A 26,604-nucleotide genomic window follows, 5' to 3' on the forward strand; every position below is an offset into this window, starting at 1 on the left:
TCTGTGCATTACTTCTGGAGTATCACAATCAATCCTGAGGGATTATAAAACTAATTCCAACTCTCAGCTAGAGGAAATCCTGAACTCCTCGGGTTGTCAAGCAGGCTAAGGCTAAGTCTGTAGCTTATAATGAGAAGGGAGGGACCAGAGAAAGATAACGATGACCAGAGTTATTATATTATGGAAAGATGCAGTGAGTGGCTAGACTTGCTAACCAAGGAATCACAAATCTAGAATTCCATAAATAAAAAAACTACAAAATTTCTTCTTTATATCAGGGCAGAGAAACAGCATGTTGAAGCCAGACATGTTTCTGAATTTTAGTCTTCAAGAGAAAACTTGAAATGGAAATGTCAAAAGTTTTTTAAGCAAATATTGAAAGTAAGAAAACCAGCAGGCCATCAGTAGGACGTAAGGGATGAACATTGAACTGTGATGTGAACTTTCAAAGAGAGGATCCATTTCAGAGAAAGTCACAAAAATCTATCCTGTTGTATCAGTTATCAATTTATTTGCCTCAAAGCTTGAAATCCACCCTTCATAGCCCGTTCTCTAAAAATGGATATGGGCCCTTTACATTTTCCCTTTTTGCCAACTGGCACAATGTTAAGCTTTGTCAGTGGAGGGAGGTGGAGAGTCATTGGAGGAGAAAGGGTATTGTTCTCTTCGTGGTTCTGGTCTGCTCCTCTTCCCAGGCTCCTACAGCACCCAGTTTCTCCAGCACTGGGTTCCTGCAGTGCATGGCTTGTCCGTTACCTGACACCTATAATAAACAGTTCCTGCAACGAACTGGCTCCTGCAGCACATGGCAGCCAGCAGCACTCCAAGGCCAGTAGCTTCCCCAATAGCCCCTCAGGCAACTTTGCACTGAATTGCAAGGCATGGAACCTCCCTGTATATGGCTTCCCCAGCACCTGAGAGGGAAGATTTCCAGCAAGTTCCACAAGCCCAGCATCCCAGAGATCCTCCACTATCCAATGATAGTGTCCCTGAGTCCCTGGGACAGTCTGTGTCCTAGCCCTGAGAGAGAGGAAATCCTCTTCCCTGGGTGCTCTCTCTCAGCCCTATATGGCTGCTCCTTGTGCCTGTGATTCCTGAGTTCTTCAGAGTTCTCTTTACTTCTTTACTAGCCAATCTCACCTTACTTTAATCCCATATGGATAGTAATTCTTTCTATTAAAGTTTCTTTATTCTAATTACTGCGTGGTTCTGTTTTCTGGATGGTTCTGACTTATACACCTGAGTACCATCTCTGAATTCACTCACATGCACAAAGGCCATTATTTTAAGAAAGTAAAACAGTGTTTCTCCTGGTATAATACCACAGAATTAGCATATCTTTTACAAGAGTCTTTGCAGTCAAGATAGAAAATTAGAGCCACAGTTATTTGGAATCTTTTCTGGGCCCACACTCAAGGTAAACTGATCACTTCAGTCTACTTAGAATGTATTTCATCATTACACTTAGGACACTGTATTAAATTATTTGGTTACATGTCTCTCTCTTCATTTTTAGTGCATATTCAAGGCATAGTCCATATTTCATTTGTCTATGTATCACATTCACCCAGCAAAGTTCTTAGTACACAGTAGGAGCTTTATAAACAATGTGTCCAATGTAAAATAAGCATTCAATCACAGGACTAATGTATTTTTTCTTTCCAAAGCCATATTAATATGTATTCTTTAAATTTTCAAGCCATTGGCCCCTCTATAATTAAAATAGCTCTGAGATAAGGAACATATTAAATCTTCTCCATTATTAATACTGGACTCTTTCTTCAGATTGGCTTGGATTCACACCTTCCTGTGATACTATTACTGAAGTTTTCCTGGTGATCTTCTAGAAATCATATTCTCCACCTTGATCAGATGTTGTATTTATCTTAGCATGAAATTGCTAAAGATTTAATAATAGAGAAAATGACACATGAGGAAGGACAGATGAGAACTCTCTGTATTATCTGGTCAATATAAATAATAAAATAAAGATTTTAAAACTATAGCAGTTAAAAAGAAAATGAAAGCTATAATATTAATAATATTAAAGTCAAATTCAGGCTGGGCATTGTGGCTCATGCCTGTAATCCTAGCACTCTGGGAGGCCGAGGCGGGAGGATCACTTGAGGTCAGGAGTTCGAGACCAGCTTGAGCAAGAGCAAGACCCCGTCTCTACTAAAAATAGAAAGAAATGATCTGGACAGCTAAAAATATATATAGAAGAAAATTAGCCAGGCATGGTGGCACAGCCTCCTACTCGGGAGGCTGAGGCAGTAGAATTGCTTGAGCCCAGGAGTTTGAGGTTGCTGTGAGCTAGGCTGATGCCACGGCACTCTAGCCTGGGCAACAGAGCGAGACTCTGTCTCAAAAAAAAAAAATAAAAATAAAAATAAAGTCAAATTCAAGACAAAAAGCATTAAAAGAGACAAAAGAGAGTAAGAGTAATTTTATTTTTGTACAAGGTAGAATTTAAGTATAGGTATAACAGCCATGAACATATTTGCACCAAACAACACAGCATGTGTGTTTAATTACGTAAAACAGAATTCCATTTCAGAATGATAGCTGTGAAGAAATATAAGTATCTCTTCTCTTTCTATGAAACCCCATAATAATTATAGAAGTAAATTTTTAAAGCTATAAGCCTCCAGGCCGGGCGCGGTGGCTCACGCCTGTAATCCCAGCACTCTGGGAGGCCAAGGCGGGCGGATCGCTTGAGCTCAGGAGTTCGAGACCAGCCTGAGTAAGAGCGAGACCCCGTCTCCACTAAAAATAGAAAGAAATTATCTGGCCAACTAAAAATATATATAGAAAAAATTAGCCGGGCATGGTAGTGCATGCCTGTAGTCCCAGCTACTCGGGAGGCTGAGACAGTAGGATCGCTTGAGCCCAGGAGTTTGAGGTTGCTGTGAGCTAGGCTGACGCCACGGCACTCACTCTAGCCCGGGCAACAGAGCGAGACTCTGTCTAAAAAAAAAAAGCTATAAGCCTCCCAAAATAAGGATTAATGATAGTAGACCATCAGAGGGTGAGAAAGGTTAATAAATTGCTAGAATATAGACCACAGATGAAAAAACATTGACCAAGGAATAAAGCAGAGCCAAGAAAGTAGCCACCTAATATGTAAACTAGGAAGGAAAGTGCTGCTGCAATGAAGGGAATTAACTCACTTTATAGACCCAAAAGAGGATCTGGACTAGGAAGAAGCATATACATAACACAGTGAAGACTGGATATGAAAACAGCGGAATTGGTTGAAAGTCTATATAAGGAACAGCCAACTGCGGCTTTCTATCTGCCTCCTCCTCTTCTGCCAGGCCAAAAATATGTAAATAAATAAATAGTCGTTTCAAAAGAAAATCAATAAAATGTCTGTAGAAAACTAGTGCAATTAGCATGGGTATTGGCACATAAGAGAAAAGTCTTCTTAATTTTAGCACGCAGAGAGCTATGGTACAAAGCATAAATTCCCTCCAGTAAAGTATAAATTCCCCGGCCACTCAGCTTGGAGAGAAGCCTACCAGTCAACAGAACTCAACCCCATAGGCTGAGCTGCTGACCATTCAGTTCTCTCATTGTAAGTATTCAAAAAACATCAAACATTTGAAAGAAGCCTGTAACACAAAATAAATGAACTATGAAGAACTGTTTTTAAAAGTAAAATTCTACTTAGTATCCTTAGAGAAATTAGATTAGAGATTGCATCTATAACAGGATGCCATGGAGAAGGGGAATATGAAAACAAAATTGAGCTCTTGGAGATTAAAAACATGACTGCTAAGGAACACAAAATAAAATATTAACACAAGGGATAAAAGGTAACAATAGAGGAAGTCTCTCATAAAGGAGAACAAAAAGACATAGAAATGAAAAACATCAGAGAAATAGTGAGACATCAACTCAGAGAATTCAGTATTTACTAGAGCTTTTATAAAGAGAAAATGGGGGCAAAGAAATAATAAAAGGAAATTTCCCAGGGCTTAATAAAAAAGTATGTCTTCAAATTGAAAAGATTTACCAACTAATAAGCAGGATGAAGGAAAAGGACTCATGGCTATAAACATTACTGTGAAAATTAAGAACAGAGAAAAAACAAATCCCCTGCAAACTAACTAGATATTGAAAGATACAGAATTAATGTCTTCAGAATTCTGAGGGGAAATAATGTACAACCTAAAATTCAATACTCAGCCAAATTGTTAATTAAATATGAAAGAATACTTTTAAAAAAATCAGACAAGCAAGGACTCAGAAAGTTTGCCTCCCACACTCATTTTAGTAAGGGAATAAACCAAAGGAAAAAAAGACAGGGGATCCAGAAAACAGTAAACCGGAACCACGAGCAGGAAAAGGAGGTCCCAGCACAACAGCTATGAAACTGGTCTAGAGGTAAAGGTCGAGGCAGGAAGAAAGACGGCTCTAGGTGGGAAGTCACTGGGGAAAGGGAAAACATCATTTAATAGACAGGATTTGAGAAGAGGAATGGCTGGATATACGATAGAATCACAGGTGCAGTAAAAAAGATATGCGGTACACCCAGAGAAAAGCAAAAAGTTATACAAGAAAGTCATGGTACCGATATAAAAGAAATTAATCAATTAGAACAGCACCACAATAGATTCTGAAACAAAGAGTAGAACAAGTTGCAAGCAATATATAGAATAATTAGGAATCTTAAAAATAATAATGACATAATAATAAAGATAAATGTTTCTTTTCTCAGTTAAGAAAAAGAACTTTTCAAGGGATAGCTACATTCATTAACATGATTTGGTGAAGGTGTCACAGATATCGCTATATAGATACATAATACATCAAGTTGTCCACTTTAAATATGTGTCATTTAATGTTTGTCAGTTATACCTCAAAGAAGCTGCAAAGGGCTGGGCACAGTGGCTCACACCTATAATCCTAACATTTTGGGAGGCCGAGGCACTAGGATCACTTGAGGCCAAGAGTTCAAGACCAGTCTGAGCAACATGGAGAGACCCCTGACTCTACAAAGAATAGAAAAATGACCTGAGCGTCATGGTGCATAACTGTAGTCCCAGCTACTCAGGAGCCTGAGGCACGAGGATCACTTGAGGCCAGGAGTTCAAGACCAGTCTGAGCAACATGGAGAGACCCCTGACGCTAGGAGCCCAGGAGTTTAATGTTGCAGTGAGCTCTGACGCCACGGCACTCTAGCCCCAGGAACAGAGGGTACTCTGTCTCAAAAAAAAAAAAAAAAAAAGCTGCAAAAAAAATGATAAATAAAATATATGGAGAAAAATGAGTAAGAAAGTTTTCCTACCCCCAAGTGAGACTATAGACTCCTTCCCTCCCTCTTTTCTTAAAGAATTTAATTTTTTCAAAGCAATTTTAGGTTCACAACAAAATTGAAAGAAAGGTACAGAAATTTCCTATATATCTCCTGCTCCCAAACATAAATAGCCTAACCCCATTATCAACATCCCCCACCAGGGTGGTACATTTGTTACAATTGTTGCACCTACACTGACATGTCATGATTACCCAAAGTCTATCATGTCATTAGAGTTCACTCTTGATGTCACATACTCTGTGAGTTTTGACAAATGTATAATGATGTATATCTCCCATTATAGTATCATGCAAAGTAATTGCACTGCCCTGTTGATAATAATAATAAAAATAACATTAACAGCAAACATTTGATGAGCATTTTCTATGTTCCAGGTACTGATACTTCCTCTCCTGTTTTTGCATTTAAAAAAATCAAAGTACAACTGATAGATTTTACAAATTAAAATGGGGAAGGAGTAGAAGGAGAGGTCGAGGAAAAGATAGGAATGCTAATAGCTTTATTTTATAAACTGGAGAGTCAAGAGATACTGTATACAGTTGATGGAAAGGAAAATGGAGGTCTTAATTTTAAGATTGGAAACGTGGCCAAGAAAGGAATTTAAAATAATGACTTAATATTGACAGGAGGTGGGGAAGGTAGAGAGAGTTTGTATAAGTGAACTAAATCCTCATAACTCGTGGTGGGAAATCAATTACTATTGTAGTTATATCAAAATGACTTTCCCAAACAAGAACCTGTGGTGTATACAAACTATATAGACAAGCAGAGGCACCACCAGATGAACTTGAAACCAAAATGGTTAAAAGGGGTCACCTGGGAGTGTACTAAAGCTACCAAGAAGAGGTCAGAGGCTCTTGTTTTATCTTTTACTATCATATTTTCTAAATTTATATTAACAAAATATACTAACACTATGTTTGTTATAAAATGTGTTATTTTGATTGAAATTAAATAATTTTAAAACATATAAGAAACACTAGAAATAAAAGGAAATTGATAAAATTAAGAGCATAGGGGGAGGCTAACACCTTCTTCCCAGGCCAAGTAGACTGATATTAAACAAAGACAAATAGAACTGTATAATAAGATAAGCAAGATTCAATATTTATGTGTCAAACTTCGTACCCTTCAGAGAAAATACTTGTTTACAGAATATTTTCTAATTTTTTCAACAAATAAATATGAGTAAATTCCCCAAAGTAGAGCTTGCACAAGCAACATGACCCCAATGCAAAAATAAGCAAAATTAGAATTTGTCATCTTTTTAAGGAAAAGCAAAATATATTTGTAAACTAAAGCCTAAGTAAAAGCATTATTGAGTGAAAGTGAAAATCAATATGATGATTATCTATTTTGTAGAAAATACTGACAACGATTAGTATTTATTAAAATTTACTGGGGGCTATCAAAGTTATACTGCAAGGAAAATTCATAGTTTTAAATAAACAAGAACGAATGAAAATATGTGATGCATTCAACTCAAGAGGTAAAAAAGGGCAAGGTCTGGGTGCTCACATCTGTAATCCTAGCACTTCGGGAAGGCAAGCCAGGAGGACCGCCTGAGGCCAGAAGTTTAAGTTGCTTGGACAACATAGCAAAACCCCATCTCTAAAAAACCAGAAAAATTAGCTAAGCATGGCAGCTTGCATCTATAATCCCAGCTATTTAGGAGGCTGAGGCAAAAGGATCACTTGAGCCCAGGAGTTTGAGGTTACAGTGAGCTATGATGATGCCACACCTGCACTGTAGCCAGGGCAACAGAGTAAGATCCTGTCTCAAAAAGAAAAAGGGGAAATTAAAAAAATAAGTAAGAAAAGCAGAAAAAATTAATAAATATTAAAACCAAAATAATAAATTAGAAAGCAAAAATAAAATTAATAAATCCAAGAGCTCATTGTTTGAAAAGGCTAAGAAATAGATGCATATCTGGCAACTAAGAAACAACTATGAGGAAACCAGATAAAAATATCATTCTGAGATTCAGAGATTGTTTTTAATTATAAAAGACTTCTCGATATGACTCAGTTCTTAAAATTTTCACCCTCTCAATACAACGTACATATTAACAAACTGGATAAAGGAACATTTGCATGTAACGACATCTATGGGAAAACGTAGGAAAACTGTCTAAGCACTTCTCCAAGTTTCACTCTTTCTCCCTGAGCATCCACTGATTAGCATACAAGAACTCTAGGGAGGCTGAGCTTTTCTTACACTATTTATTACAGTGAATGCTATGCCAGTCACTGATCATTATAAGCAGCTTTTCCTTTTTTCCCCCTTCCAAAGTAATGGATATTGATTAACAGAAGGCCAATTTGGCCAGAATACAACGTTCCTCCTCTCTCTTCTCTGCTCTCTGGGTTTCAATCATACCAAGCAGGGTTCCAACAGCCACTCTGTCAGACATAGAGAGAACAAATGGTTTCCATGGGCATGGGGCAAAAGAATATTCTAATAAGGATGAGCTAATCACCAATTATACCAGAATTGTTAAGTGATATCACTACAACTTTCATTCTTCGCATACAAGATGGAAGCACATAACGTCAGATTGCATCAGTTTATCTAATGAGCAGACAGAGTGGCAGCGGAGGGGAAAGACACACGTCACCTCGTACATTTTCAAAGGGAATTCCTTTCCAAGTAAATGAAAACAATGTAGTCAATTAACTTCCTCAAAGCATTTTCAGAATTTAGCTCCATTTCCGGTCTTTGTCAAGTTAGTTATGTGCTCCTGGTTTTCCCAAAAAAAAAGAGAAGGTAGTTGGGTTGAAAGCATTTCTTAAACACGAATTAATGCATTGCTGTAAGAGACTCTGCTGTGCCCCTACTTCCATAAGCATTAACTAAAGTTATAAAACCAAGTAGAAATACATCTCCCAATCGGTTTTTATGCATTCAATCAGGCTGCTCCTTCATCATGCCCTATGAGTAATTTTATTTATTTCTTGCTTTGTTCCAAAAATGATTTAAGGGTGGGTCCTATGACTAAGCCTCACATTAACAAAACCCTTTCTAAGCTGGCTCTGGGTAAGACTGATAGCAACTGTACAGAGGTTTTAAGATTCAATACAGTAATATGTTCAAGTAGGAAACATTATAGTGGAAAACTTTTCAAGAGCACTAGTTTTGTGGATGCTATAGTTACCAAAATGTTGTTAATTTTGAGTTTGTTTAATATAAGGTCTTTCTCATTTTCTTCCCACCCTCCACCACCCCCCATTCCTGTCAGACACCACCCCGGATCAGACCCTCATTAAATGATACCTGGACTATGGCAGTACCGTTCCCTAACTCATCATGCTACTTCTAGCTTTCCCCCTTACAATTTAACTGGCACATTACTTGCGGTCAGATTAATCAACCTGCTAAAATGTAGCTTAGCACAAATCAATCTTCAAACTCAGAACTCTGAAATGGCTCCCCACCACAAAAAGAACCTACCAACACAGGAGCCTGGCACTCCAGGTGTCCTTTCCTCTCTCCTTCTCCCTCTCTCTCTTCCCCCATCCTACAAGTGCTTTGTGTCAGTTTCATTCAGTGATTTCTAGCTCCCCAGGCCAACTTGCTCTCATCATATCCCTCTCTGTAGTGCCCTTGCCAATCACAATCCTACCAATCTTTCAACACCCTGATACATACCATCTCTGCAAAACCCTAATTGAGAAGTTTCAACAATGTCTCTCCTTCTCTACAGGCTCATAGCACCTGTCTATGCAACTCACCTGGTATGCACCAGGCATGACTTGACATGGTCATTCATCTTTCTCCAGACCAATGTGTTCTTTCTCCTAAACCAGACTGAGTCACTTGAGGCAACTAATTGCTGCACATTTGTTTGTGCAGAAAGAAGGTATTCCATCCTGAGAAAAAGAACAAAACTGGAGGAATTACATTACTCGGCTTCAAATTATAGTACAGAGCTGTAGTAACCAAAACAGCATGGTACTGGCATAAAAACAGGCACATAGACCAATGGAATAGAATAGAAAACACAGAAATATATCCACACATCTATAGTGAACTTACCTTCAACAAAGATGCCAAGACTGTACAGTGGTGAAGGGACAGTCTCTTCAATAAATGGTGCTGGAAAAACTGGATATCCATATGCAGAAGAATGAAATTAAACCCTTTCTCATCATATACAAAAATCAAATTGAAATGAATTTTTATTCAAATCTAAGATCTGAAACTATGAAACTACAAAAGAAAAAATTAGGAAAACATTTCAGAACATTGGTCTGGGCAAGGACTTCTTGAGTAATAGCTCACAAAGCACAAACAACCAAAGCAAAACTGAACAAATGGGCTCACATCAAGTTAAAAAGCTTGTGCATAGCAAAGGAAACAATAAACAAAGGGAAGAGAATGGGAGTTTGCAAACTACCCATCTGAAAAGGATTAATAACTAGAATATACAAGGAGCTCCAACAACTCAATAGGAAGAAATCAAATAATCTAATTATAAATGGGCGAAGGATCTTAATAGACATTTCTCAAAAGAAGACATACAAATGGCCAACAGGTATATGAAAAAATGCTCAACATCATTAGTCATCAGAACAATGCAAATCAAAACTACAGTGGGATCTGGGAACGACACCAATCGGATATCAGACTGTGGTGGGGGTTGGGGGAGGGGATGGGGGTATGCCTACACAATGAGTGCATTGCGCACCACCGTTTGGGGAATGGTAATGGTTGAAGGTGCTGACTCGGGAAGGGAGGGTGGGGAAGGGAGGGATATATACCTACATGATGGGTGCAACTCGCACTACCTGGGGAACGGACACGCCTGGAGCTCTGACTTGGGGGGAAAGGTGGTACATGGACAACGTATGTAACCTGCAATTCTGTATCCCCCATAACAATAAGATGATATAAAATAAAAAAAAATAAAAAAAAAAAACTACAGTGGGATGTCCTCTCACCCCAGTTAAAATGGCTTTTATCCAGATTCAAGTAGACCTGCCATTTGACCCAGCAATCCCATTACTGGGCATATACCCAAAGGAAAAAAGGTCATTCTGTAACAAAGGCACATGTACCCAAATGTTTATAGCAGCACAATTCACAATAGCAAAGATGTGGAAACAACCCAAATGCCCATCAATACATGATTGGATTAGTAAACTGTGGTATATGTATACCATGGAATATTACTCAGCTATAAGGAATGATGAAGATATGACATCTCTATGGTTCTCCTGGAGAGAGTTGGAACCCATTATATTAAGTGAAGTATCCCAAGAATGGAAAAACAAGCATCACATGTACTCACCAGAAAATTGGTTTCCCTGATCATCACCTAAATACAAATCTGGGAACGACACCAATTGGACATCAGACTGAGGTGGGGGGTGGGGGAGGGGATGGGGGTATGCCTACACAATGAGTGCATTGCGCACCGTTTGGGGAGTGGTAACACTTGAAGGTGCTGACTCGGGAAAGGGGGGGTGGGGAAAAAAATATGAAACTATTGTTTTTAACTTGCACTGTTCACTTAATAATTTATCATGAATATTTCCCATATTATTTCATATCATTGTACAAGAAATAATGTATACATTATGAGGACATACTGTATCTAACAAGATATACTGTTAGACTCTTTGATTCTGTAAAATTAAATTGAAAAAAAAATAAAAGAAGAAAATGGCTTTTATCAAAAAGACAGGCAATAATGAATGCTGGGAAGGATATGGAAAAAGGGGAACCCTTGTACACTGCTGGTGGGAATGTAAATTAGTGCAAACACCATGAAGAACAGTATGGAGGTTCCTCAAAAATCTAAAAATAGAACTATCATATGACCTAGCAATCCCACTGCTGGGTATATATCCAAAGGAGGGGAATTCGGTATATCAAAAAAATATCTGCATGCCCATGTTTATTGCAGCACTATTCACAATAGCCAAGATATGGAATCAACCTAAGTGCCCAATCAATGGATGAGTGAATAAAGAAATTGTGGTACATTACACAATGGAATATTATGTAGCCACAAAAAATGGAATCTTGCCATTTTCAACAACATGGATGGAACTGGAGAACATTAAGTTAAGTGAAATAAGCTAAGCACAAAAAGACAAATATCACATGTTCTCACTAGGAGCTAAATATTAAAAACAATTGATCTCACGGGGACAGAGTATTTAATAGAATGACAGTTATCAGAGGATGGGAAGGGTAGTGGGGAGGTGGGGATAAAGTAGGGATGGTTAATGGGTGCAAAAGTATAGTTAGATATTAGATAGAATGAATAATATTTGATAGCACAACAAACTGACTATAATCAACGATAAATTAGGGTATACTTTAAAATAACTAAAAGAGTAGAATTGGAATGTTCCTAACACAAAGAAATGTTAAATACCTGGAGTGATGGATATCCCAGTTACCCTAATTTGATTAAGTCACATTGTATGCCTGTATCAAATATCACATGTACCTATAAAGATATACAACGGTTATGTACCAATTTTTAAATTAAAAAATTAAAATTTTTTAAAGAAAGAAGGCATTCAGTACATGCTTGGTATTTAGAATGGCAACCTAATAGAATTGCGTTCTTCAGCAAGCTCAGCTGTCAGCTTCTCAGACGGTATATGTGCACCTCAGAGGTACACTGGGGGTAGTGGAGGATACAAGATAAAGATGCACCATGTTTAAGAAGTTAACTTTACTTCAGTAACTTAAAATGGTATCTTTAAAATGAAATCAAAATAATATGGAGCATAATTTGTAAATGAATTTTTAAAACAATAACATTTAAAAATAAAACAGGAGATGTGAAATAAGTGGTTAGCCCTCAGCAGCTAACAATGCTTCCAGTCCTCTTTTCTTCCTTCCGGGGGGAATTCATATTCCTGCACGAGTTGAGGATATTTATGTAGAAATGTTTGGGAAATATCCCGTAGATTATGAACAGCGAATGGGGAAAGAACACAATAATTTCCATCTCTTTTCATCATTTCTACTTTAGGATGTGATCAACACATTTTTGTTTTCTTTATAATGGGTAATGGAAATTAGCCTGATGATTTTTTTTCAAGTCTTTGCTTTACTTCCTTGGTTATATTTGTGGCATCAGATGTAAATATTAGGCATGGGTTTTAATATGACCACTCCAAATTACTCGAATGTTAAAAGCCCTAGGAGGAAACATTTTGTCACAATGGGAGAAATGGTCTGTGAGAACAGCTTAGTGTAGTTTTTAAGTAATACAAGGAAAAATAAGCACATTTTAATTCAAACATCAGAAACATTTTAAAACGCTTGTTAAGTATTCCAGTAAATTTTATTTTTTAATTAACTGTTTTTAAAGTCCAAAAGTAGTTGTGTCCTACTTTTGAAAATAAAATTCATTATTTAAGCTGAATAAAAATTTCTTTGTACCTAAGTAGATATGGCTTTCTATCTTCTACTCACTCACACCCATATATACACATATTATATATAAACTATCCTAAATACTATTGATTAACAATATACATATGTACCTCAAATTTAAGTCAATTCACAGGCCATATACAATGTAAACTGCATTAATCAATACCAAGCCACTTAGGCTGACACACTCAGAATAGTCCGTGGTGTGTGTCACATAAGGAGACTGAGGTCCTGATATTTTTCATATAGGTACTAGAAGAAATATGTCCCTAGAGATTGCCCCAAGCAACTTTTGTTGTAGTTCTTTTCAGCCACCAAGAGCTGCAGACAAACCATGAAGTTCAAATAGTCTTTGAATTTGCTCATTTTAGGTAAATTGATAATATACTTCACGTGCTTCTGGAGTTATCCATAATTTAGCACCCGGAAGCTGCTGCTGGGAATTACCAGTTCTTTGTCTAATAAGGAGAATTCCCCTGTGCTGACTACTCTCATGCATGTGGGGTTCACGGCGGGGAGAGGGGGCTGGACATTTTTTTCCCATCTTAGAATGTTAGATTTAAACCAAACCTAGAAAACAATCACTTCCTAATTTTCTAGATGAGGAGACCAAGGCCAAAAGAAATTGTAAGTTGTCCAAGACCATAAGGGACTAATCAGGCTCTCACACCTCCCTCCAATCTTATTTCTAATCAGAAGCATGGCTATTCTAGTTTAAAACATCTAAAGCACCTACTCAGGGTGTGCATTCCTGTACTGCTGGGGGGCAAAGGGGGAAGAGATGATGACCTTGACTTTGGAGCTCAGGCCCCTCAGCAACAGGCAGTGATTAGTTATTTCAAATCCAAACACCATCCTGTACTTAAAACCAGCTCTTGAAGGGAGCTGTCCTTCCTGAATCTGACACAAGATTTAATCTGATCCTAAATCTTCTGAGAATTTCATTAAAAAAGTAAGATTAGGTTTTCTTCTGAGTCTATTTGGGAAAATCTGTCCAAGGTATAGACCAAGTGGACCTCCCAAGGATGCCAGCCAAAAGCAGAGTTGCTGTTGACTCCTTGGCTATACCAGGCTCCATCACAGCTTTAAATCAACTGTTAGATATTGCTAACTCTTCCGTGAGTTTGTGATTTCTTTAAGCTGATTCTGTCACCTGGGCAAACTGTTTGCCTTTACAGGGCAGGGAAATAGAACAGAATACTCCCATGGCCACTTTAAAACTTAAAATAAATAATGGAAGTAAGAGATGTATCAGAAGAGGAAGTCAAAGAGATCCAAAGTATGAGAAAGACTCAATAAGCCATTGCTGGCTGAAAGACAGAGGGGCCACATGGAAGGTGTGAGAAGGAACTGAATTCTGACAACATCCAGTGAGCTTGGAAGAGGACCCTAAACCCCAGAGAAGAACACAGCCCCAACCAATACCTGGAATTTTAGCCCAGGGATACTAAGCAGAGAACCCACCCACATGTCAGACTTCTGACCTGCAGAAACTAAAGTAATAAATATGTTGGGGTTTTCTTTTGTTTTTTTGAGAGTCTCACTCTGTCACCCAGGCTAGAGTGCAGTGGTGTCATCATAGTTCACTGCAACCTCCAATTCCTGGGCTTAAGCGATCCTCTTTCCTCAGCCTCCCAAGTAGCAGGGACTACAGACACGCATCATCACATCTGGCTAATTTTTTCTATTTTTAGTAGAAATGGGGTCTCGCTCTTGCTCAGGCTGCTCTTGAACTCCTGGGCTCAAGCGATCCTCCGTCCTCGGCCTCCTAGAGTGCTCCGTGAGCCACCATGCCTGGCCAAATATGTTGTTTTAAGTTGCTTTTTAAAAATTAAAATAATGCTAACAGGTCCTGAGCTGGTTCATGCAAGATGTGGGTTCAAATTCTAGCTTTGCCACTAACCTGCTGAATGACCATGTCACCTAGCCCCCAGTCTCATCTCCCATGTGTAAATTGTGGGATCGGGGTGAGAGTATTAATATCTACTCTCTAGAGTAGTGTGCAGAGTAGAAAACAATGTTTGAAAATACTTTGCATACCATAAGACATTGTATAGATGCCAAGGTTTTATAATAAACCTTTCCCCCCAAATCATTGTGTTGGTATAAATCCTGCATTTCTCTTTCCACACACCCCATTTTAATTGAGCATAAAATTAGATAACTATTTCGTGAAATATTTCTTTATGAAAAAATGACATAAAGGGATTTTTTTTTAATCTAAAAGGACAGTACATTTACTGATGGGGGGGGGTCACACCTCCCTCACAAACACTCAGAAGCTTGAAATGTATTTCGGAACCAACCCCCCATCCCCGCCCCTCCCTTCTCCTTTTGGAACAGTGTCTGGCTAAAAACTGATCACCCACCCCGGGGAAAACCCAACTCAATGGCTCCTCTCCTCTCACCTCCCTAACAAACAATGCCTAGAAGCCCTTTGACATTCAGGATTTCACCCAATGCTCCTAATCCTGACCTGAGACAGCGATGAAATGACAACCACACCGGCAGTCAAGAGCAGGGACAGGCCTGGAACTGAAGCCATCTTACTGCAAGTTGGGTGACTATCCCCAACACCACACCACCTGGATTGGCAGAGGGCAGGGAGGACAGAGGACACTGCACACTTGTTCTGTGCCCAGGGTAACATCAGAATTGCCATCCCTCTCCCAGCACCCTGTTCACGTCCCTTTGTGGTGACAAAGTCCCAGGGTCAGGCTGGAATTCAGGACATGCCATGCAGGGCGGTATGTGGATTTCTGGACTTGTTTGCTTTTAGTTAAATGAATTGGCTTGTCTTCAAAACATAAGTCCAGGATGGTCAGTAATTAGAAGTCTCACAACTTACCTCAAAAATACTTTCATGTTCACTTTATTTGAATGTGTTCAATAATATTAACTTTACCTACCCATCTACTCCCCCCTGCAAAAGAAAATATACCCCCTCAAATCATGCCAGGTCATTAAGAAACTACAAGATAAAATGACTAACATTAGACTTAATTTCCTTCTCATGAAAAGCTTGAATTCCAGAACAAAGCAAAACTGAAGACAAATATGGGCACTGATAAAAGTGAAAATCATAAAGGCAGAAAATAGAATTCGAAGCACAATCTCTTTATTAGACACATCAGAAATTAAGCGCTTTATTTAGAGCCCCATTCCTAGCTTTTGAAATCGCCCATCAGTTGATGTATTTAATGATAGGCCACGAACACATATTACAAGTTGGTAATGTTAATAACATAGGAAAGGATTTGGATCTGAGTTAACGATCGCTTTGAGTCTTGATTGTAAACATCAAAAGGAACCTGTGAGAATGAAATTTGTATTTGTAAGGGAGAGGCAAGCACTTTGGCATTTGGACTAAGTATATAGATTCAGCTATAATTGTGCTTCCAACATTAGCAAGTCGGATGCACCCCACCTTGTTATTTCTCTAATGAGTCACCCTACACGCCCTGCCCTTCTGCAGCTGAACCCCAGGGAGCAACAGGGGCTGACCTTTGGGGGTGCTCATCTGCCCTTTGCTGTCAGACACAGACTCTGAAGGATGATTTGGAATGATAAATTATTCTCTTACATTTACCTCCAGTGATGCAGATAATTGAGAGGGGAGCGAGTTCCCTTGGGACTTGCAGATTTGGGAGTGAAGGCAGGCTAGGAATTACCAACTGATGCAAGAGCATTAAAGTATTTTCAAGCCAGCATTCTTTTTCTGGCTGAAACCCATCAGTACTATGACCTTTGGCAAGACATGAACTCAAAACATTGCTTTCTCTACGAAATCGATCTAACATCTGTTCATTTTATCTCAAAGGATTGGTCTTAAAAGTCCTTTAAATAGTTTATGTAAAAATATATGAACACATTATAATTACTATTAACAAATTATTTGAAGAAATTCATCTGTTATAATTATATTATCTTTAGGGTCCAAGGAAAAATTAGATTTACTATCTAACAAATAAGAATAATTACCAAAAAAATCTAATTATCATGCTCCTCCAAATCACTAGATTCATAATTTATATTGTAACGAGTTTGCTGGTTAGGGCATTGATTAAAATCACTGCTATATAAAATGGTTCACTCAGTATTTCTTTGGGAATGCAAATTCAAGTTTTAGTACACAATAACCACACTTTGAAAATGAAATAATGTTGACATTCTAGAAGATGATTAGGAAAATTAAGAAACCATAACGCAAAAATGTTTTTAAATGATCTTATTGATTTCTTCCAAACTGAATGGTTAGAAAATGAAATTTGAATTGTAAGTCAATTGTAAACCTTTGTACTGAGGTATCATTTTAGAAGCACATAACATTCAATAAAAAGGCAATGACATCAGTACAGAGCTTTTGGTTTTGCAGAAACACAAGTTCTAGTTGTTAACTAGCTCCTGGCACTCAACTTTAGGCAGGCGAGTCCTGCCTTGAATACTAATCAAATGGAAATGACCTTAACACTCTAATCTAAATCCTTTCTTAAAAATCCTATAACAAAAAAAACACATTCCTCTAACAGACTTTTGGAAGGTTAGAACTGACCTTAGAAAGCATTTAGTCCAACCTTCATTTTACAGAACTAATAGATTTGACACCTGGCAGCATTTTGTATTAGAATTTTGCATTGTTATTTCTCTGGATAATGATCAATTCCTGTGCACCGGCAGTGTGGAATATCACACATACAATAAGAAAGTCTGAAAAAAAAAAAAAAAAATAAGAAAGTCTGCAACAAATAAAGGCATTATTACACTTGCCCTCATTTCTTTTAAGAAATAAAGTAGCAAGAATTATTTCCATAGATAGCATTGCAAATTCTGGTACATTTTTCAAATTCTGAACCTAGCATTTAATAGTGATTTGGTGGGTTCTTAGAGGATAAAATTGAATGTGTCTAGAATTGTGTAGCACAACAAAGGTTAACACATTTGATTTCCTGCTCACATTTATTGGGGGTAGAGAGACTAAAACAGCTATTTTCCTCCCAAAGAATTGGAAAAATATAACATAATAGCACTTTCTTAAATACATAACAAAACTTCCTGGATCATGAATCAACATGAGATGACAACTTTGTAAAATGTCATTCATCTAAGGCATTTCTGAAATTGACCTTAAAACTACACATACAGACATGATTCTATACACAGAAAGGCATCTATTCATGAACAGAAAGAAAAGTCTTTTAGAAGCACTGTGTAGGGAAGGCTAAAGTAAAACATATTTAGATTCTGAATAATTTTTAAGAAAAAATGTGGGGTTCCTAGAAACAGTGATTTACATTCAAACAAACATGGTAGATTTGCAAACCTGGATAGGTACGATTTTCATCATGCAAGCCACAAGAAAATTCACACTGAATTATTTGTTTTTTCAAAGGCCTCTTTCAAAGTACAGATTTCAAGTCCAAAGCAAATACCCATGGCATGAACAAATAGGATCCCTAAGATTCTAACATTTCCTTCCTCACTTCCCTACCTAATAACAAGAGAAAATTTCCTAGATGAGGGGCAATGGCTAGATGTTGTGCCAATACATCCCACAGTAAGTATATCTGGATAGTGGGTCATTACACCCAGATTACAAGTTTGTGGAGGACTTTTGAATTCTATTTCAAATGGCCTATACCACTCCAAACACAAAAAGATTTTTTGCCACAATCTCCAAACATCCTTATGTAGATCCTTATTTTCTTCTAATATAGAAAGAGAATTACTAGGAAAGAATAAACCTGGCAGGCAGTGAAAAGAGACAAGGTTAAACTCTTTCACTGGCTATTTATCCAAACCCAAAATATCAGCCTCTGTTATCAAAGTTGTCAACTCTCTCCTTTGTAAACAAAGCCTCTGGGTTGACTTTCATCACGCCCTTTGATGCACAAGAGATATGTTTGGACGTAACCTATCAACCCGTCCCTGTTGATTCTGACAATCTCACATGCACTTAGCTATTTAAGGAAGAAGTTACCATTTTTCAGGCACTTTTCAATATTAAAAAAAAAAAATTGAATCCAGTTATTTAAAATCAGTTTGAAAAAAAAAAAAAACCCACTCCTGAGTCCTGCCCTACCCCCCAAAAGTAGCTAATTCTGTTATATCTCTGTGCAAAGGCAAATTTCTTCAATTTGCCAAGGAAATAGCATAGATATTTTCTTCCACCTTTACTCCAAATTTGGGACCTTTTCTTTTGATAACACAGCATTTTAGGTTGCTTGAAATCAGCCTCTGTTTAAAGATTCTTTGTGGAACCAAACTTAGAGAGTTTACTAATGGAGAAGTCCATTGCCACTACTGACATTCTTGTTACAAAAATTCAATTTCAGTTCAGTTCCTGTGATCCCCTGAGCAGTTATAAATGCCCTTTACCCGCAGTGAGGCAGTAGGCTATGTGTAAAACAAAGCAAATTAACTATTCAAATATATGTACACTTACATTGATACTAATATGAAATACACTGATAGAAGAGGTTTATTTTCTGAAGTGTTTCTCGAGTTTCAAAGGGAAACAAAGACACTTAATATTAAGAAATTTCTAATAAATGATTAAAAATGATTTTGGTTGGTTGCCATTCAAAAGTTTTCCCAGAGTTCTCATCTATGTCCTATACAAACTGTAAATAAAAATGTACATGACCAATAGATGTACTACATATACATCAGATATCGACATATACATGTGAATTAGAGTTCCTTAAATATACACATCCCCACTTAGGATATATCCCATTATATAAGTAAAGCATCATCCTTTAATAATAGTTCCGGGATAGCAGCAAGGTAATAATCTAGTTACCCAGTTACCTCAGAAAATATCGTAAGTCCCGGATAGTTCCTGATATGGTATCCCTGGCTTCAAGGAGAACTCTCCAGTAACATTTACTGTAGGTGTCATGAAGCACCAGGCTGCACTGCTAATGGCAATTATGTAATCCTGTCATTGGAGAAAAAGGTTTGTCTTTTTAAGACTTGTTTATTCAAATCTGACCAAAAGTATAATGGGAAAAAAATCCACAACGAGATGATATAAATCCAAACTATTTAAAATATATAAAGCATTTCCATTTTATTTCTTACATATCTTTGTCGCTGTTTTATCAGTGCCTTGTACACATAGACAGTATTCCAATTGTCCTGACAGATGCTGAAAGAGCAATAATAAATTATGCCGAGAATAGAGCTGCTCTGATTTGTGTTTGAAAACATGTAAATAACTTGATTATCGATTAGTGTTTTTACAAACAGAGATGGCATGATATCATAGTAAGTATTGGTTTAAAAGAGTTATGTTTATGCATCTATACCCTTGGGTAAGTTATGAACTTATAACCAAAATTCACATATATAATATGCAAAACATCTTTAAGGTGATTTATAATAAACCATTTTAGTCACAGAAGACTTTTAAGTAAATCTTTATTTTGTGTATACTATTGGGTATATCCATGCATGCCCAATGGATAGAAATTCTAGGTACTGTAAGTCATTTGGATTTTAGATGTACCTATGGACTTTAATATTAATCCTAGATGTGTACTCTTAGGTCCAATTTCAGATCTGTTGGTATGTGAACACAGAGCCCAAGAATGATCCCTGTTATCTATAGTGAAGGTTTTGAACCTCTAGCACTCTACCCACATTTCATATGAAACAATTTTGTAGACCACAGCTACCACCTGTAAGAGATGATGTGGACAGCTTAGAAAAGTTTTATTTGCCAAGGGACAGACACTAAATTAGATCCTATTGTTTTACAAGCTGCAACCCTTTTACTGGGAAGGGACAACTCCCTCTGCACAGCAGTTTCTCCTGCTTGAAGCTGAGATCACACAAGGAGAAACCTATTGTGTTTCTGCCAAGTCATTGTGGGAACCTTGGGAACAGCACACCCAGTAGCCAGCAGGGGCACAACCACCATATTGACTCCTAAGATAAGCAGCCTGCTTTACGCCTCTGAGAATTTCTCCTTTTGGAGTCTTATCTTTTCCCTCCTACGCTGGGTTTCCCCTGTGTCTCTCATGGTGGCCAAATCAACACAGAACAGACTCTAGCTTCTCAGTTATCGTGTATGTTGCCAACCATGACAACACATTTATTATATCAAATATTCACTCAGGTTCCTTGAATTTGGCTGGAAATTGAAAGTCCAGTGGGATCCTTTGGATGATAAAATGATGCTGTGTTAGTTCCTTCCAAGCAACCCCAAAGCTCCCGACATGCTCCATAGACACAGCCTGGACCGCAGAGCCCAGTTCTTGTTACACAGGAACTTGCACCGAGGACATGGCCTTTTCCGACACCGGAGGCTGGCAGGCAGGTTCAAAGTCTGGACACAGAGGCACTTCCAAAGTTTGGCAAGGAGAAGGAGGCAAGATCACTAAGTGGGGCTTTATCACTGTGCTGTCTCATGTAACTCAGACATCTGTGGCACGTGAATGCAGAGATCTTTAGGTTGTAGATGGGTCGTGCTTTTTCTTCTTGCCCCGACAAGACTTGCAGACACAACAGATTATACACGGGGAGGCCAGGAGTAACAAGGGTGAAGTCACCAAGGCAATGATGCCCAAGCCTACAAGAATCCCCACCACCTGGAAATGTACAAGAAAAGCATATTGCAGCAGTTAAATCTTTCTATGTGTATACTTATTCCAACTACACCACCAACTACGGACCAAATGTTCACATCCTCCCATCCCCGGAATTCATGTGTTGAAACTCTGAATCCCCAAAGTGATGGCATTTGGAGATGGGGCCTTTGGAAATTAATGATGTGACCAGGACCCTCATGATGGGATTAGTGCTTATGGAAGAAGAGATGCCAGAGAGCTCGCTTCCTTTCTCGAGGCTGTCCACCACGTGAAGACACAGAAGAAAATGGCCATCTCAGGACCAGGAAGAGAACCAGAACCTCACCATGCTGGCACCCAGACCTCAGATTTCTCAGCCTCCAGACTGTGAGAAATAAATTTCTATTGTTTAATCTCTAGCTTTATGGTAATTTGGTATAGTAGCCAGAATGACTAAGACACCATCTCAGGCACATAAAACAATTACATTTATGGGACCTTTTAGCCAGTGCCCAGCAATGGTCTGAACTGCACACAAAGCAGGGAGACACCAAGGACTAAATCAAGGCTGAGATTAAACCAGATGCTAACCGAAGCTGTCGCAAGCCCACGAATTGTTGGTGTTGGCTCTCTCTCTACCTGAGTTTCCTCACCTGTCTCGTAGGGATGTTAATTATGATTACTAAGATATTAGCATTGAGTCCCTCAAAAAGAACATAGCCTTTAATAAATATAAAGCCCTATTAAAAATAAACCATGACTCCCTTTGAACCTGCCACATAAACACACAGTGGCATGTACAGAGGAATCCAAGCCCCAGCAGGGGCTCACTGGGTTTTGGAGCACTGCCTTTGATAGCTAATATGCCTTAAAGGGCTTTAGGAAAGTTTCTCAAGAGGAAAGAACATCTGCCTGCATTCTGTCACTCTTAATGGCTTGGCTGTGCTGGGGCCCCTGTCCCCCAACTTGTCCTTAAGGAGACTGTGCTCATGAATTAACTTCGGGTGGTTGCCCCATTACTTCTCCCTAGCCCTCCCCCAGAACCTCCCAGCCTGGCTGGATCAGTAGGGAATAGAGTGCGAAGCATGAAGACGTGGGCCCTTTAAGTGATCACAATTCTAGTTTGTCATGCTCCCTTTAAGGACAGGGTACCTGTGTTCGGTTCCACATCACTGACGCTCTCGAGTGGCCGAGTTTATTCCTGCATGGCCCTTTGTCATAATGTCTGAGGAAAATGTCATTCTGAAAAACAAAGAGAGAGAGGTTTTGGTAATCAGATCACCTAGTGGAAGCAAAGTCTCTCTCTGGTGATATTAATGACTCTCCCTAGGAATTCCAAGCCCATAATCTTTAGAGTATCTGGGTAGTTTTGCAAGTCACTGAGTGAAAACATCATAATCAATGAGACTTTTGATGGATTCTAAAAAAAAAGAGGAATGACCTGACCCATTATCTTGGAAAGGTGGCTCTGGCAGAGGCACTATGGAATGGGAAGGCCAGGAGCGAGGCAGTGGAAGGCGTGGGTGGCAAACCAGGAGAGAGAAAATGCCAGTGACTGAGGACAGATGGAGAAGAGGAAGTTATGGTCATGAGACATTAAAAAGACAACTAACTAGATGGAGACACAGGGAGAAGAAATCACAGATGAGGGGAAAGCTGATGGGTGGAAACAAGGCAGTGGCTTTGAGACAAATGTCAACATAGAGATGGATTTTCTTGGGAAGATGTTAAGTCTGGACATGTTGAACTTGAGAAATAGTTGAGTCATCCAAGCAGTACTGTTCAAAAGGCAGCCCATTCCATAGATCTGGACCTTGGGAAAAAGACTTGGGCATCCGTGTACATGGGGTGGAAGAAACCATACAGGAGAGTGAGATTACCCAGGGAGAGGTATAGACTGAGAAGCAAAGCAAACAGGACACAAACATTTAAGAAGGGGTCAAGGAAGAGCCTGGAAAGGGAAATGAGGTGTGGCCAGAAAGGTAGAAGAGAAACCAGCAGAGATAGTATCACTGAAATGGAGGTGGCCGCGATGTCGAATGGAGTGAAGAATCTAGGTTAAGATACGGGTGGAAGTAGCCACTGGATTTTACCGATAAGAAATCACTTTAAACCTAGGGAAGAATTCGGTCAGGGTTTGACTATGTGGTAATCTGAGCACATTGTAGTGACTGGGAGATAGCAAATATCAACAGCAAGAGGTGATTAGGCTTTTCTGAAGCTTGGCTTCTAAAGGAAAGAGAGAAACAGAGGGGTATTAAGGAAAAGATGTAGGCTTGAAAAAAAGTTTACACATTTTTAAATGGGACACAGTTGAATGCATAAATATATTGACAGTGAAAGTTGAAGTCACAGGAGAGAGAAGAGATGAGTGAAAGGAACAAGTCGCTGAGGCTGGAGATGGGAACGGGATTCCAAGACAGACGATTAAGAATACCTCGTCCTCTGAAACTGCAGGGACGATCGGGGCAGAAACAAATTCAACATCCCCAAAACACTCAAAAATCTCTCTATTTGGTGTCTGTCTCAGGCTTGGATTTTAGACAATCACCCCACTGCCGGCCCCATGCTCTCAAACTTTCCTATAAACAGAGATCAACAGCACCATCTGACGTAGAATACCACTTGCCCAGAGAAAAACATCATTACCAACAAGCCAATGCCCCCTGGCTAACACAGAGAAAATGGGATCTCAAAAAACAGTGACCAGAAAAAGATGTTTCAACATTTGAAGTCTGTGTATCCAGCCGTTTAACATCTGTACCATTTCATCTCAAGCACCAGAACAGCACAAGTGACAGAACAGTGTGTGCTTTGCAACACCATGCCCCAAACATGTTTCGGCCAAAGGATGGAGATCTGGTGCACATATTTATTCCTTTATACTCTGGCCTCCTAAAGAGAACCTCATGGTCTCAGCCTCCTCATGGATATGAACCCAATTAAATATTCTGGTTAAACATGAAGGAAAACAAAAGTTATTTCGTTTTCATGTGTAATGCAAATGTTGTGTACGGTTAAATCCTCATCCAGAATACCACTCGTTTTGAATTATGATATGTCTTACGTATCAATTATAACTAATTGAATGGGCTATAATAAATCGATTTTTTAAAAAAATGAAAACCATTTCTTTCAACCTGCACTGCTGAATATCTAGAGTCTAAAATATCCATTTTCTTCTCCCTAATTTATACTTCTTAAAATACGGAGATCAAGCCGATTAAGATTCCTATTCATACATGTCATCTTAAATAACTTATCTAATTTCTAGTTAAAAATCAGGCATGTGGTGGCCAGAAGACATCACATGTTAACGTCATACTCACTCACTCAGTGTGTTTGATACTAAAGCACTACACAAATCAAATTAAAGCAAACCAAGCAACAAAAATGAAGAGCTGAGAAAAGAATGGCAACTCAACCATGACTGAGGGAATTACGCTGATATGGACAGATTTTATACATCCAAACTGCCAAAATAAGGAATATCTATAAACAACTTATGCTGCGCCAAACTTTAATTGGAGTGTGACCTCAGCAATCCTTCAGACCACAATTAACTCTGAGGTTACCACTGTCCTGGGCACAGGGCTGAATGAAACTGCACCTAAACTTGAAAAGACTTTCTTCATGAATGGTGGGGGAAAATAATAACTAGGCCAGGCTTCTTGATCTAGAAAGGGAGCATTGACAAAACAGAAGCAACACCACTGCCGTGCCAATGAATGAGAAAGAGAGAGTTAGTTAAGAGACACCATTGATTTGAACAGTTTTCCTTAAACTCAAAAAGAAGAAAGCAACCTACACTAGTGGTAGTAGGCAGAATAATTGCCCCCCAAAGATGTCCACAGCCTAATCCCCAGAACATGTGAATACGTTACCCTTAGGTGACAAAAAGGACTTTGCAAGTGTGATTAAAGACTTTGAGATGGGGAAGATCATATTGTCCAGCTAAGCTCAATCTAATCACATGGGCCCTTAGAGGCTGAGAACCTTTCCTAGCTGTGGTCAGAGGGAGCAGTGACTATAGAAGAAGGGCCTGAGAGTGTGATGTTGCCGGCTTTGAAGATGGAGAAAGAGAACCACAAGCCAAGGAAAGCGGGCAGCCTCTAAAAGGTAGACAAGGCAAGAAAACCGAATCTCCTCTAGAGCCTCCAGAAAGGAATGTAGCCCTGCCCACACCTTGATTTTAACCCAGCAAGACCTATGTCAGACTTCTAATGTGTAGAACTATAAGATAGTAAGTTTGCATTGTTTTAAGACATTAGGGTTGTGGCAATTTGTTACAACAGCAATATAAAACTAAGATGCTAATAATCATTTATATAATAGAGTAAGACAATACCCAAAAAACAGGAAATGCCCCTAAACCAAAAGCTTGCCTTTAAAGCTAAGGTGATGCACCTACGGTAATCAAAAGAGGTTTTATAGATAGCTAAAGTAGCAGGCTTAGCAAGTCTCATTAAGAAACATAAATTCCTTCTGCAGGACAAAAAGAGCCTCAATATTTTAAAAGGAAACCCTGTGCGATACTGGCTGAGGTTCAGATACAGCATAAGAAAGACCAGACAACAAAACTCTCCCAGGTGGAACTTACGTCCAGGTTCTGCAGACAGTACCAGCAAAACGTGTGCTTGCAGTTCTTGCACATCATCTGGGCACAGCCTTCATTGCGCTCTATGTAAACCCGGCAAACTGGGCACTGCTTGATGGGGGCTTCTGCGTCTGTCCCAAAGAGGGCCCTAGAAACAAAACGGATGAGAAATTGCATCATCAACGGAATTCCCAGGGCTCCTGACAGTTAGGTAATGAACCCTTAATGTCCATGCTTAATTCACTTCCAAAGAACAGAGTGTGGGTAAAACAGGAGAGACACAGATTATTAGATGTGCAGATAAGTCAAACAAGAAGGAATCTTTATTTATTTTGGCTTTGAGTGAATTATATGATTACAGTTTCCACAGCTGATTTAACTCATTATTTTGCCAAATTAATATTTCATTCCCTGAGCACACATTGCCTTAATAAGAAGCGCAAAGAGTCAGCTATACAACAGAGGAACTAGTCCAGGATCCAAACCAGGCATATTTAATCTATCTCAGCAGTTCCCAACCTTTTTGGCACCAGGGACAGGTTTCATGGAAGACAATTTTTCCATGGACCTCGGGGGCTGGGGGGAGGCGGAGCTCAGGCAGTGATGGGGAGCACCTACAAACACAGAGGAAGCTTTGCTCCCTCCCCTGTCGCTCACCTCCTGTTATGTGGCCCATTCCCAACAGGCCACAGACGGTACCGGTCCACGGC

The 26,604-nt window shown here is 38.9% G+C and overlaps 1 protein-coding gene across 1 annotated transcript in view; it reads right to left on the reverse strand.

The window, feature by feature from the left end:
* Nucleotides 1-17,492: 17,492 nt before the first annotated feature.
* The window catches only part of RNF144B (ring finger protein 144B), a 77,447-nt gene continuing 68,335 nt past the window's right edge, over nucleotides 17,493-26,604 (reverse strand). Inside the window, exons 6-8 of the mRNA XM_069493093.1 lie at nucleotides 25,898-26,042; nucleotides 22,450-22,539; nucleotides 17,493-21,318 (exon numbers count right to left, since the gene is read on the reverse strand). Of these exons, the coding sequence (XP_069349194.1) occupies nucleotides 21,178-21,318; nucleotides 22,450-22,539; nucleotides 25,898-26,042 (376 nt within the window). The 3' untranslated portion in view covers nucleotides 17,493-21,177. The remainder of the gene's footprint in view (nucleotides 21,319-22,449; nucleotides 22,540-25,897; nucleotides 26,043-26,604) is intronic.

The sequence above is a fragment of the Eulemur rufifrons genome, chromosome 18 (genome assembly GCF_041146395.1).
Source record: "Eulemur rufifrons isolate Redbay chromosome 18, OSU_ERuf_1, whole genome shotgun sequence".
Lineage (NCBI taxonomy): Eukaryota > Metazoa > Chordata > Mammalia > Primates > Lemuridae > Eulemur > Eulemur rufifrons.